Source organism: Leguminivora glycinivorella, chromosome 24, assembly GCF_023078275.1.
Source record: "Leguminivora glycinivorella isolate SPB_JAAS2020 chromosome 24, LegGlyc_1.1, whole genome shotgun sequence".
In the NCBI taxonomy this organism is placed as follows: domain Eukaryota; kingdom Metazoa; phylum Arthropoda; class Insecta; order Lepidoptera; family Tortricidae; genus Leguminivora; species Leguminivora glycinivorella.
In genome coordinates this window covers 10,553,613-10,566,349 of record NC_062994.1, presented here as the reverse complement: position 1 = coordinate 10,566,349, position 12,737 = coordinate 10,553,613, and the positions used below count along the sequence as shown (strand labels likewise).

At 37.9% G+C, this 12,737-nt stretch overlaps 1 protein-coding gene and 1 non-coding gene across 5 annotated transcripts in view; both read right to left on the bottom strand.

The window, feature by feature from the left end:
- LOC125238764 overlaps positions 1 to 10,373 on the bottom strand; it is a 40,753-nt gene extending 30,380 nt beyond the window's left edge. Inside the window, exons 1-3 of one of the 4 annotated variants that reach the window (XM_048146197.1) lie at positions 10,224 to 10,355; positions 7,746 to 7,750; positions 5,619 to 5,730 (exon numbers count right to left, since the gene is read on the bottom strand). In XM_048146197.1, coding sequence (XP_048002154.1) covers positions 5,619 to 5,672 — 54 coding nt within the window. In that variant the 5' untranslated portion in view covers positions 5,673 to 5,730; positions 7,746 to 7,750; positions 10,224 to 10,355. Of the gene's footprint in view, positions 1 to 5,618; positions 5,731 to 5,873; positions 5,880 to 7,745; positions 7,751 to 10,223 lie in introns of all 4 variants that reach the window. The other 3 variants (XM_048146198.1, XM_048146195.1, XM_048146194.1) reach the window with 3 other exon arrangements.
- On the bottom strand, positions 4,588 to 4,661 carry Trnas-gga. The gene has a single exon. It is a non-coding gene; the product is annotated as a tRNA-Ser (tRNA).
- Positions 10,374 to 12,737: the final 2,364 nt, after the last annotated feature.

Sequence of the window (12,737 nt, the reverse complement as noted above, 5' to 3'; positions counted from 1 at the left end):
TTTGGTTCTCTTTGGTAACCCTTAGGCGGCATATGTAAACGTTATGTTCTTATGCAACTTCATTCGCCAGGAAGTTCGGATTAGTATTTGTTTACAAGAAAGTCTTTCCTGTTCCAGCGCCCCACGCTTTTACAATCAAATATTATAATTAAAAGCACATAGTTTTTAAACTTCAGCTCACAAATAGAGACAACTTGAACGATCCATAATTTATTTTTGGCTTTTACGTGCATTTATAAAAGCGTGTTTTATAGTGTTTTTTAAACTATTAATTTATTTTATACTTTTTAGTCATTAATAATGAATAACTTTTAACATTTATACATAAATTTATTTCAAGTAGGCGGATTTTACATGTCATTTGTGGCTTAACGTGTACTTATTGCTAATTGCTACTTAATAATAACTAGAGTCTACCTTCTTATTACGGTATTATCATAAATATGTTTATACCTAGTAAGTTATCCGTAAAAGATAGACAATATAGACATGTGCCATTGCGGACTTTTTGAAGACATTAGAGAGACATACTTTCGCCATACATTGTTTTGAAGCTCTCAGCTAGTGGGATTTTGTTTGACTCGATTAGAAAAAAATATTGTCACATTTCAACTAATTCAAACAAAATTTAAGTATTTCTTTTTTGCCGAGCCCCCCTTTATTTGCTCTTGAGGGTCACAGGAAAACCATTACCCAACTTATTTTAAATACAACGATGATCTTTCTTTTATGAGGGGGCTTCGCCCCCGAGCCCCCTTTGTTTGCTCTGAAAGGTCACAAGAAAGCGCTAACCCAACTTATTTTAAATACTATGTTAATCTTTCTTTTATGGGGGGCTTCGCCCCCGAGCCCCCTTTTCGTTACTCTTAAGGGTCACAAGAAAACCCTAACCAAACTTATTTTAAATACTACGTTGATCTTTCTTTTATGCAGGGGCTTCGCCCCCGAGCCCCCCTTTGTTTGCTCTTAAAGGTCACAAGAAAACGCTAACCCAACTTATCTTAAATACTACGTTGATCTTTCATTCATGCGGAGGGCTTCGCCCCCGAGCCCCCCTTTGTTTGCTCTTAAAGGTCACAAGAAAACGCTAACCCAACTTATTCTAAATACTACATTGATCTTTCTTTCATGCGGGGGCTTCGCCCCCGAGCCCCCTTTTCTTTACTCTTAAGGATCACAAGAAAACCTTAACCCAACTTATTTTAAATACAACGTTTATCTTTCTTTTATGCAGGGGGCTTCGCCCCCCGAGCCCCCTTTGTTTGCTCTTAAAGGTCACAAGAAAACCTTAACCCAACTTATTTTAAATACAATGTTGATCTTTCTTTTATGCGGGGGGCTTCGCCCCCCGAGCCCCCTTTGTTTGCTCTGAAAGGTCATAAGAAAACGCTAACCCAACTTATTTGAAATACTATGTTAATCTTTCTTTTATGCGGGGGGCTTCGCCCCCCGAGCCCCCCTTTTCGTTACTCTTAAGGGTCACGAGAAAACCCTAACCAAACTTATTTTAAATACTACGTTGATCTTTCTTTTATGCAGGGGCTTCGCCCCCCAGCCCCCTTTGTTTGCTCTTAAAGGTCACAAGAAAACGCTAACCCAACTTATCTTAAATACTACGTTGATTTTTCTTTCATGCGGGGGCTTCGCCCCCGAGCCCCCTATGTTTGCTCTTAAAGGTCACAAGAAAACGCTAACCCAACTTATTATAAATACTACGTTGATCTTTCTTTCATGCGGGGCTTCCCCCCGAGCCCCCCTTTGTTTGCTCTTAAAGGTCACAAGAAAACGCTAACCCAACTTATCTTAAATACTACGTTGATCTTTCTTTCATGGGGGGCTTCGCCCCCGAGCCCCCTTTTCTTTACTCTTAAGGATCACAAGAAAACCGTAACCCAACTTATTTTAAATACAACGTATCTTTCTTTTATGCAGGGGGCTTCGCCCGCCGAGCCCCCCTTTGTTTGCTCTTAAAGGTCACAAGAAAACCTTAACCCAACTTTTTTTAAATACAACGTTGATCTTTCTTTCATGCGGGGGGCTTCGGCCCCCGAGCCCCCCTTTTCTTTACTCTTAAGGATCACAAGAAAATCTTAACCCAACTTATTTTAAATACAACGTTGATCTTTCTTTTATGCGGGGGGCTTCGCCCCCCGAGCCCCCCTTTGTTTGCTCTGAAAGGTCATAAGAAAACGCTAACCCAACTTATTTTAAATACTACGTTAATCTTTCTTTTATGCGGGGGTTTTCGTTACTCTTAAGGGTCACAAGAAAACCCTAACCAAACTTATTTTAAATACTACGTTGATCTTTCTTTTATGCGGGGGGCTTCGCCCCCCGAGCCCCCCTTTGTTTGCTCTTAAAGGTCATAAGAAAACGCTAACCCAACTTATCTTAAATACTACGTTGATCTTTATTTCATGCGGGGGCTTCGCCCCCGAGCCCCCTTTTCTTTACTCTTTAAGGATCACAAGAAAACCTTAACCCAACTTATTTTAAATACAACGTTTATCTTTCTTTTATGCGGGGGGCTTCGCCCCCCGAGCCCCCCTTTGTTTGCTCTTAAAGGTCACAAGAAAACGCTAACCCAACTTATCTTAAATACTACGTTGATCTTTCTTTCATGCGGGGGCTTCGCCCCCGAGCCCCCTTTGGTTGCTCTTAAAGGTCACAAGAAAACGCTAACCCAACTTATTCTAAATACTACGTTGATCTTTCTTTCATGCGGGGGCTTCGCCCCCGAGCCCCCTTGTTTGCTCTTAAAGGTCACAAGAAAACGCTAACCCAACTTATCTTAAATACTACTACGTTGATCTTTCTTTCATGCGGGGCTTCGCCCCCGAGCCCCCCTTTGTTTGCTCTAAAGGTCACAAGAAAACGCTAACCCAACTTTTTCTAAATACTACGTTGATCTTTCTTTCATGCGGGGGCTTCGCCCCCGAGCCCCCTTTTCTTTACTCTTAAGGATCACAAGAAAATCTTAACCCAACTTATTTTAAATACAATGTTGATCTTTCTTTTATGCGGGGGGCTTCGCCCCCCGAGCCCCCTTTGTTTGCTCTGAAAGGTCATAAGAAAACGCTAACCCAACTTATTCTAAATACTACGTTGACCTTTCTTTCATGCGGGGGGCTTCGCCCCCGAGCCCCCTTTTCTTTACTCTTAAGGATCACAAGAAAACCTTAACCCAACTTATTTTAAATACAACGTTTATCTTTCTTTTATGCGGGGGGCTTCGCACCCCGAGCCCCCCTTTGTTTGCTCTCAAAGGTCACAAGAAAACGCTAACCCAACTTATCTTAAATACTACGTTGATCTTTCTTTCATGCGGGGGGCTTCGCCCCCCGAGCCCCCCTTTGTTTGCTCCTAAAGGTCACAAGAAAACGCTAACCCAACTTATCTTAAATACTACGTTGATCTTTCTTTCATGCGGGGGGCTTCGCCCCCCGAGCCCCCCTTTGTTTGCTCTTAAAGGTCACAAGAAAACGCTAACCCAACTTATTCTAAATACTACGTTGATCTTTCTTTCATGCGGGGGGCTTCGCCCCCGAGCCCCCTTTTCGTTGCTCTTAAGGGTAACAAGAAAACCCTAACCCAACTTGTTTTAAATACAACGTTGATCTTTCTTTTATGCGGGGGCTTCGCCCCACGAGCCCCCCCTTTTCTGTTCATATCTTCCGGCACCATCATCAGGCCTTGAAACCTAATCGTAGTCATAGTTCATTACAAGACTTTTCTAAGAAGCCCAAAAACAGCTATGATACGATGTTCCATCATGTAGTTCCATTTCATATCTTCCGGCTCCATCATCAGACCTTGAAACCTTATCGTAGTCAAAGTTCATTACAAGACTTTTCTAAGAAGCCCAAAAACAGCTATGATACGATGTTCCATCATGTAGTTCCAGTTCATATCTTCCAGCTCCATCATCAGACCTTGAAACCTTATCGTAGTCAAAGTTCATTACAAGACTTTTCTAAGAAGCCCAAAAACAGCTATGATACGATGTTCCATCATGTAGTTCCAGCTCATATCTTCCGGCTCCATCATCAGACCTTGAAACCTAATTGTAGTCAAAGTTCATTACAAGACTTTCCTAAGAAGCCCAAAAACAGCTATGATACGATGTTCCATCATGTAGTTCCAGTTCATATCTTCCGGCTCCATCAGCAGACCTTGAAACCTAATTGTAGTCAAAGTTCATAACAAGACTTTTCTAAGAAACCCAAAAACAGCTATGATACGATGTTCCATCATGTAGTTCCAGTTCATATCTTTCGGCTTCATCATCAGACCTTGAAACCTAATTGTAAGTAGTCAAAGTTCATTACAAGACTTTTCTAAGAAACCCAAAAACGGCTATGATACGATGTTCCATCATGTAGTTCCAGTTCATATCTTCCGACTCCATCATCAGATCAGCTCAACAGTACCATATTATTGTATTGTCATCGGAACTACATATAGCTGCCAATTTTCATTACGCTACGATCCTTGGAAGATGGTTAAATTAGCCTCCGCAGATTCCATTACATAGTTAGTTACATACACGACGACCTAATAAAAGCGTGTTAAAAATGGAAAAATTTACGCTTCCGGCGGGACTTGAACCCGCACCATTTTTGCAATCCGTGCAATGCTCTTACCAATTGAGCTACGGAAGCCACGCCGGACTTCGCAAATCTTTCCATGCCTTTCCTTTTTGTACACACGTCTTAGGGTGACGTCTAGCGCCATCTACCGACAGACTATTACATCTTGTTGTTTTGTTGTGTGTTGTTCTTTCCTTTAATATAAAAATGTTTAGAATCGTTAGCAGACGTTTCTGCTTAATAAAAATTATATTTGCAGTGCCCTTACAGGGTTCATAGCTGTGCTATACCTACTGAAATGTACCAACTTATGTACATATGATAGCAATAAAGAATTACTGATTACTGATTACTGAATTTCGTGTATCGTACGACGTTTTTCAGTATAAATGACCCTCTGAAGGTTTCCCTTATTTTGGCAAAATTTAACAATGAATAATTCTACGCAACTATGGGAACAAATCAAATTGTTTTAACAAATATTTTTGATTTGTGTTTTTTATGTAGTCACACTACTACAGGGTGTAACAAAAATGGTGGTGATCCGTTTAAGGGCGTATTCAGTATCGTATTCTCATCAGGAAAAAGTAGGATAAAAATTTTTTTTCGCAAAAATTTTTTTATCTTTGTATGGAGATTCGATCGATTCGCGCGGCCCGGCTCATACAAAAGTGAAAATTTTTTTAGCGAAAAAAAAATTTTCTTCTACTTTTTCCTGATAAGAATACGATACTGAGTACGCCCTTAAACGGATCACCACCATTTTTGTTACACTCTGTATATATAAATTAAAAATTCGCCACACCGCGAGGTGGCCTAGGGGTGATGGCGTTTGGCCCGGATTGCTAAAAGACGCCGGTTCGAATCCGGCCTTCACCACTGGTGGTGCTCGTCATTTTTTTCTTTAATATATGACATCTTATTTCGATTTTTAATGAAGAATTCTTTTTGGCAAAATCTATAACTATCAAATACATGTATCGATATGTATGTCTGTACGTATGTAGGTAGGTAGTAAGAAAATTATACCTGGAATGAGATCGGAAGGTCGTCCACGACGACAGGTCCCTCGTTTTCCGCCATTTTCTTGAGTTTCCTAGTAGCTCACGGTAACTCTTTCCGATAATCCATTATTTAATTCCTGGAATGTTAAAATTATACACCCTGTAACATGAGGAAACCGAATAGTTTAAAAGAAAGAAAAAAATATACCGGGTGCCCGGTACTTAATGGACAACTTTTTAGCCACCAAGAGGGCACCTCATACTGGTCCAGAAAATCGACATTAAGGTTCAAATACTACCTCAGGTTTTAATACTACCTAAAATTTTAAAAAGTGTGAAAATCTCGAAAACTAGGCGACTTTTACTAAACCTCAAAGTCGATTTTCTGGACCAGTATAAGGTGCCCTCTTGGTGGTTAAAAGGTTGTCCATTAATATCCATTAAAATTTTAAAAAGTGTGAAAATCTCGAAAACCAGGCGACTTTTACTAAACCTTAAAGTCGATTTTCTGGACCAGTGTAAGGTGCCCTCTTGGTGGTTAAAAGGTTGTCCATTAATTACCGGGCACCCTGTATAAGTTTAAGCAAAATGTGGCAAAAAAAAAAAACATTGGATGTATCTTCACATAAAATAGTTATTTGTTATACAAGGGTGCAAAGTTTTATTTTAACGCCGAGTGTGGAATTGAAAAACGAGCAAGCGAAAGTATTCTATAGTTGAACCACGAGCAAAGCGAGTGGTTCGAGAATAGAATCCTGAGCTTGGCGAGTTTTTCAACACACGAGAAGTAAAATACATTTGCATCCGTGTGTAACACAAAACTTTTCCCCTCTCTATAGCGAGGAAAGTACAACGCAAAAAACGCGTTTATCACGGCTTCCAGTAGTTCTATAGGTGGTAAATCATGTTAATCACTAGATTCACCCAGTTTTATCAATTTGAAAGCAGAAAATTTGACTATATTCAAGGTCAAATTACTTTATCCACTAGTGGATAAAATGCGTTTTTACCCGCTGGTATCAAAGGACAAAACACGTGTTTCCGAGTTAGTGAGGGGAAAAATATTTTATGCACTGCACGAAATAAGGCACCACATAATTAGAAGAAAAAAATGGACAGTAGTTATGTTTAAACATAATTTCTATTTAATAAGTCAAAGAGAAAGATATAAAGTAAATAAATTGACCGTGACGTCACTCCTCAGTATTTCATAGTACCTAATTCCATATTAGCAAATAGTTTTGACAGTTCTTAAATAGAAGCTGATTTGACTAGTAAGAAACTAGCATATTATTCAGTTTCCTCATGATTTAGATTTAGATTTATTTATTTCATAATATTAAATTACATTATAAATTATTCTACCATAATCTATACGAATTTATATTATGATCGTCAAGTATGATTTTTATATAGAAATGTCAATTACAATTTGATACTAATTAAAAAAAAAACATATACAGATACACCGTGTATTCATACATCTGTGTGTTAATGTGATAGTAGTTACTAAAACATGCCACCATCGTCACACTCAATAAACTTAAGCAACGGCGCATTACTTAGCAAAGTTGCAAAGGCGGAACCGCTGGACTGTATCCATAAGGGTCTCGCCAAAGGTCAACTTTACCATCCCCGTGGGAAAAGTTACTGGTCTTATGACCTAGATGTAGATATACAAGACACCTATTGGCATTTTCAGAATTTGGGTCCCCCCAATTAGCGTAAGTTGTTAACAAAAATTAACTCGCTGTCAGTTTTGTGACGATAATGAAGCATAGTCTTTTTTTTTTTTATAAATGGGCTTCCTCTTGACCACAGACTAGCCACAGACTAGCAAAGACGTGGCCTACGATGGAGTGAGCTCGCCCAGAAGATGCCTGTTCACTCTTGATTTGAAGGTTGCCGGGTTATATGAGCTCGGAAATATAATCTGTATAAAAATTTACTTTTTTCACATTCTGTATATAAATTATCGCTTAAAGTTTATGTTATTAACACAAAAACAATATTTTTATTGAAATTTCATGCTTAACTTACACTAATTGGGGGGTCCCAAATTCTTAAAATGCCCCTATAACAATATATGATTTTTTGTTACACACTCAAAAAGGCAGTCTATGCACTGTGACTAGGTACATTTTACTTTGACATTAACTGTGACTAGGTACATTTTACTTTGACATTAATTCTGTACAATATTCGATTCTCTTTGCCAATAACCAATCACGTTTCGAATTTCAAATTTGGAATTAGAACGCGTGCAACGCACGCACCTGTCAACCAACGACCGAACAACTGTTCCATCCCCTTACCTAGCAGGTGGGGTATTACCGAAAATACCTACCTAATATACACCCTGTTCTTATTGAATTCTGTTAACTTTAAGTGAAGATTCATTACATTAAATACAATTAATTTCTCTAAGAAACTAGCGGTTATCGAGTTATTAAAAAAATAAAGATAATTGCTTCCTAATGTTATTTGTTTTGATATGTGCCGTCAATCACTTGACACTAACTTGAATGTTATTCTTAAGAGTCTCTCTTTTTTGCTTTTTTTGCGAATTTAACTATAATTGATATACTTATACGATGGTTCCTGATAATGAATCTAACGACGTGTCGAATTTAACGGAAAACAAAAAAACACGGTGTATATTATATGTTATATATACCTAATTTACGTAGATATGTTGAAAAAACACCGCAGTGTAATATTATAAACGCAGTAAACCATTTTAACGTGTTCTTGGATTCTTATCTTTTGCCTACTAGTAATATATAAATATAATGTATGCATTTCGCAAAACAATGACACACTTCTCTACTATGTAGTTAAACACTTGAGCAAATAAGTACTTAGCAATTTAAAAATGGACAGGTCTTTGTATTCGTTAGTTAATAGTTTTATCTTTATATATATTATTATGTCTTGCGAAACTATGATAAGTTCTTTGAAGAATTACTAAGTTACAGTTAGCAATAAGCATTTTTTTTATACGACGTCGGTGGCAAACAAGCATACGGTCCGCCTGATGGATAGCGGTCACCGTAACCTATGGACGCCTGCAACTCAAGGAGTGTCACATGCGCGTTGCCAACGTAGAAGGGTACGGGTCGCCGACGACTCAGGACAATAGACGGGACCAATTAGTTCCGCAGGTCCTTCCGTCACCAGCACACCGCACCCTCGTTGAGCTCTGGCAGCCTTACTCACCGGCAGGAACACAACACTATGAGTAGGGTCTAGTGCTATTTGGCCGCGGTCTACGTACTACCCCAGTTGAGCTCTGCTCTAGATTCGAGCGAGATGATATCCGGTGTGTTGAGCCCTACCACACAAAGCGGAATATCATTCGCTATGCCCTACCTACAATTTGAGCATTTGAGCAAAGATATCTATTACTCCGTATAGACATATAAAGTCTAAGAAAAACCGCCAAGAGAAATGTACTACACCTTTGGTTGATTCTAGGCTAGATGGTGCTAATAGAATTGAAAATTATAATATAACATATTGCAAGTTAAGAATAGGATGGACCAAATAATCAAAACTGACGATTTAGGCAGCCCTTAATAGCTGAAAGCGATTCAATTTTATAATTAATTACTTTCATATGACACTGAAGGTCATTTTTGTTTCGCAAAATTTGTAATTAGCCAAGATAAGTACAAATTTATTATATGATAAAATAAAAAGTGAAGCTATATGATTCATAGGTGTACGTACCTATGTAACTATTTATTTAAGAAAACCGTATAAAGAATTGTATACTTTAGTTAGCTGTTTATAAAATACATATTATGTTAAAAATGATGTGTTATCATTGTCTTTGTGATAGTACGTGATAAGATAGATAACGTATATCTTTGTTGTGTTAGTCAATGATTTTATATGATAAAATTGTAGATAAAATATGTCCTTTAGTGTAAGCTACCTGCTATCTAGGTAATAAAGAGTTACATAGATTCGGTAGGGCATTTTTTATTATACTTTCTATATATTTCAAGGAAGCGCTGGTGGCGTAAGTAAGAGCGTGCGACTTTCGATCCGGAGGTCGCGGGTTCGAACCCGGCTCGTACCAATGAGTTTTTCTGAACTTATGTACGAAATGTCATTTGATATTTGCCAGTCGCTTTTCGGTGAAGGAAAACATCGTGAGGAAACCGGACTAATTCCAATAAGGCCTAGTTACCCTTCGGGTTGGAAGGTCAGATGGCAGTCGCTTTCGTAAAAACTAGCGCCTACGCCAAATCTTGGGATTCGTTGTCAAAGCGGACCCCAGGCTCCCATGAGCCGTGGCAAATGCCGGGATAACGCAAGGAGGATAATATAATATTTCAAGGATGTTTAAGAAAAATTCTGGCTAATAATTATCTATTGTGCAATAATTTGTTTACATAACTGTTTATTTAGCCGTAAATAAACATGGATTTTAAATAAATAAATACTTAGATTAATACCCTTACATAAAAAACTAGGTAATAAAAGTTTAAATATGTCGCAATAATATAATTATCACGATAGCTATATGCAATAGTGAATCTTAAACACCTACAACCTCCAAAGGCAACAAACGTAAAATTTACGCAATTTACTATTAACTACAAAAACACAAAAAACTTACATAAAAAAAACAATCCAATACTGCACTTAAAACTATAAAAAGTAAAAACACTGGCCACCAAAACTGAACAATAAAAAAAGTAAAATTAAAAACAAAACTTTACGCGGGAAACGTCCGTTTCGCGCCGCGGTACAAGTATGAATACGAAATTGAATTTTCAAAATCGGAACAAGGAGTAACCGTTGGAACTTGGTCTGTGAAATTGTATAGAAATCGCCCTTTTCTCTCTACTTTTATAGTAAGTTAGAGCGGGAAGGGAGATCAGGTTATACTGGTCTGTGCTTTACGTGACAAAATGTAGAATGCTGTGGTGTCGTTAGAAATTAAACTGTAATGCTATTGGTATAAGATTTTGTTTTTAAAATGTAGTTGCAAAGATAAGTTTGTCGATTACGTATATGTTTTAGTCCAGTAGTGATAAGATATACAGTCTGATGTAAATTTTGTCAGGATTTTAGTACGTGCAGGTATTTTATAATTCAAATAAAAATTATCTATTAAAATGTGGTGCAAGATTAAATTAATGGTTATATTTAGAGTAACCATTTCTTAATCAATTAATTAGTACCTATGTATGTATGATAAAAACATTTAGTGTAACTCGGGGCGTAAGAATATTGCACTTCCGCCCCTTGTTGCCTAATGTATTATTGCAGCGGCGCGACTGTAAAATCGCTGCCAACTTACATCGGGGGTCTGCTTTGACATCTAATTCCAAGATTTGGCGTAGCCCTAGTTCTACAAAAGCGATTGCCATCTGACCTTCCAACCCGAAGGGTAACTAAGCTAGGCCTTATTGGGATCCAGGTTTTCCTTCACCGAAGAGCGGCCCGTAAATATTAAATGACGTTTCGCACATATTATAACAACATATAAACATACAATCACGCCTGTAACCCATAAAGGGGTAGGCAGAGCACATGAAACTACTAAAGCTTCAGGGCCACTCTTGGCAAATAAGGGGTTAAAAGAAAACGAAACTGTGGCATTGCAGTGACAGGTTGCCAGCCTCTCGCCCACACCACAATTTAACCCATATCTCATAGTCGCCTTCTACGACACCCACGGGAAGAAAGGGGGTGGTGAAATTCTTAACCCGTCACCACCACACCACACGTCGCACATATTAAGTTTCAAAAAGCCGGGGTTCAAACCCGCGACCTCCGGATTGAAAGTCGCACGCTCTTACCGCTTGATCCCTCCTATCCACGCTACTTCCTATAGCATGGTAAAATAACCTAACCACAAAATTAAAATTAAAAAAAAAGCCCCGACATAGTTTAATTTAACTACCGATTTTCGAAACATGGCTAAGAACACTCCCGACTAATTCAGCTTTCAAACAGAAACAAACCAAATCTAAGGCACATCACAGACAGTCTTAAAATTCATAATCTTAAAAAATATTTGTACCTACCTGTACGCACGTACCTGTCAGTTCAAACTTTCAAAAACAAAACTTACCAAATTATATACCTGAACTTTCCTCAAGAATTACTCTATTCATAAGTGAAAACCATATGAAAACCCGTTCAGTTTTTGAGTTTATCACGAACACACAGACAGACGCGGCTCCCCGGGAGTTTATTTTATAAGAGAAGATTAAGTGATTTACGGCGTTATTCTGTTTCCGATTTTATTGAAATTAAAACTAGCAAACTGTCCGATGCCTTACACTATCTATATACCTGTATGGTAAATGTCAACCTGTGTTACGTTACGTCTTAATATTGTTTATTTTTTGACATGTGCCGTCAGAATCCTCAAATACTTGACACTAACTTAAAACTGTATGTGGTGACAGTTTAGTATAGTATGGAGTAACTATTGTCCCAGAGCTGTAAGAAGTGTAAGAACCTCTTTTTCACACATGACAGCGTCCACAAAACGTAAAATCCTGTAATAATGGTTAAAAAAATCAAGTACTTAAAATAGTATTTTATACAATCGCGATATAATACAAAGCTTTTCAGTCGAGTACCATGTTTAGGCCACGAAGCTTTGCTGAGTGGCCTAACAGTACGGTACGAGAGTGAAAAACTTAATTATATCACTATTATATACAATACTTTTTCTACGAGTCATCATCTTCATCATCAATGGACGGAAATATCATCATTCATGCAAGTTTAAATTAATGTTAATAGCGTCGTTCACCGTTGTATCAACATCGAATTACCTAGTAACCAATTGTTTGTAACAACCGTCTCTGATTGGCCGATAATGCCACAAATAAAAAAAATGTATTTCAGATGCAGAAAAATTTGCCAGGTATCGCAAATTAGTATATAAGTTGTATGATGTTCTATTTTTGAAATTATTACAGTTAACTTAAAGTCAACTATAATGAGATTAAGTACATATATTATTATAGTTGAGTCGGAACTGCCATAGAGTATCCAACACTGAAAAGTTAGCACTTATAGTTTAGTCTGTGGTGTCCTAATTGACAGATTACAATCGACGAGTAGAAAAATAATATTTCCCTTACTTTAAACATAATCTAAAACATGT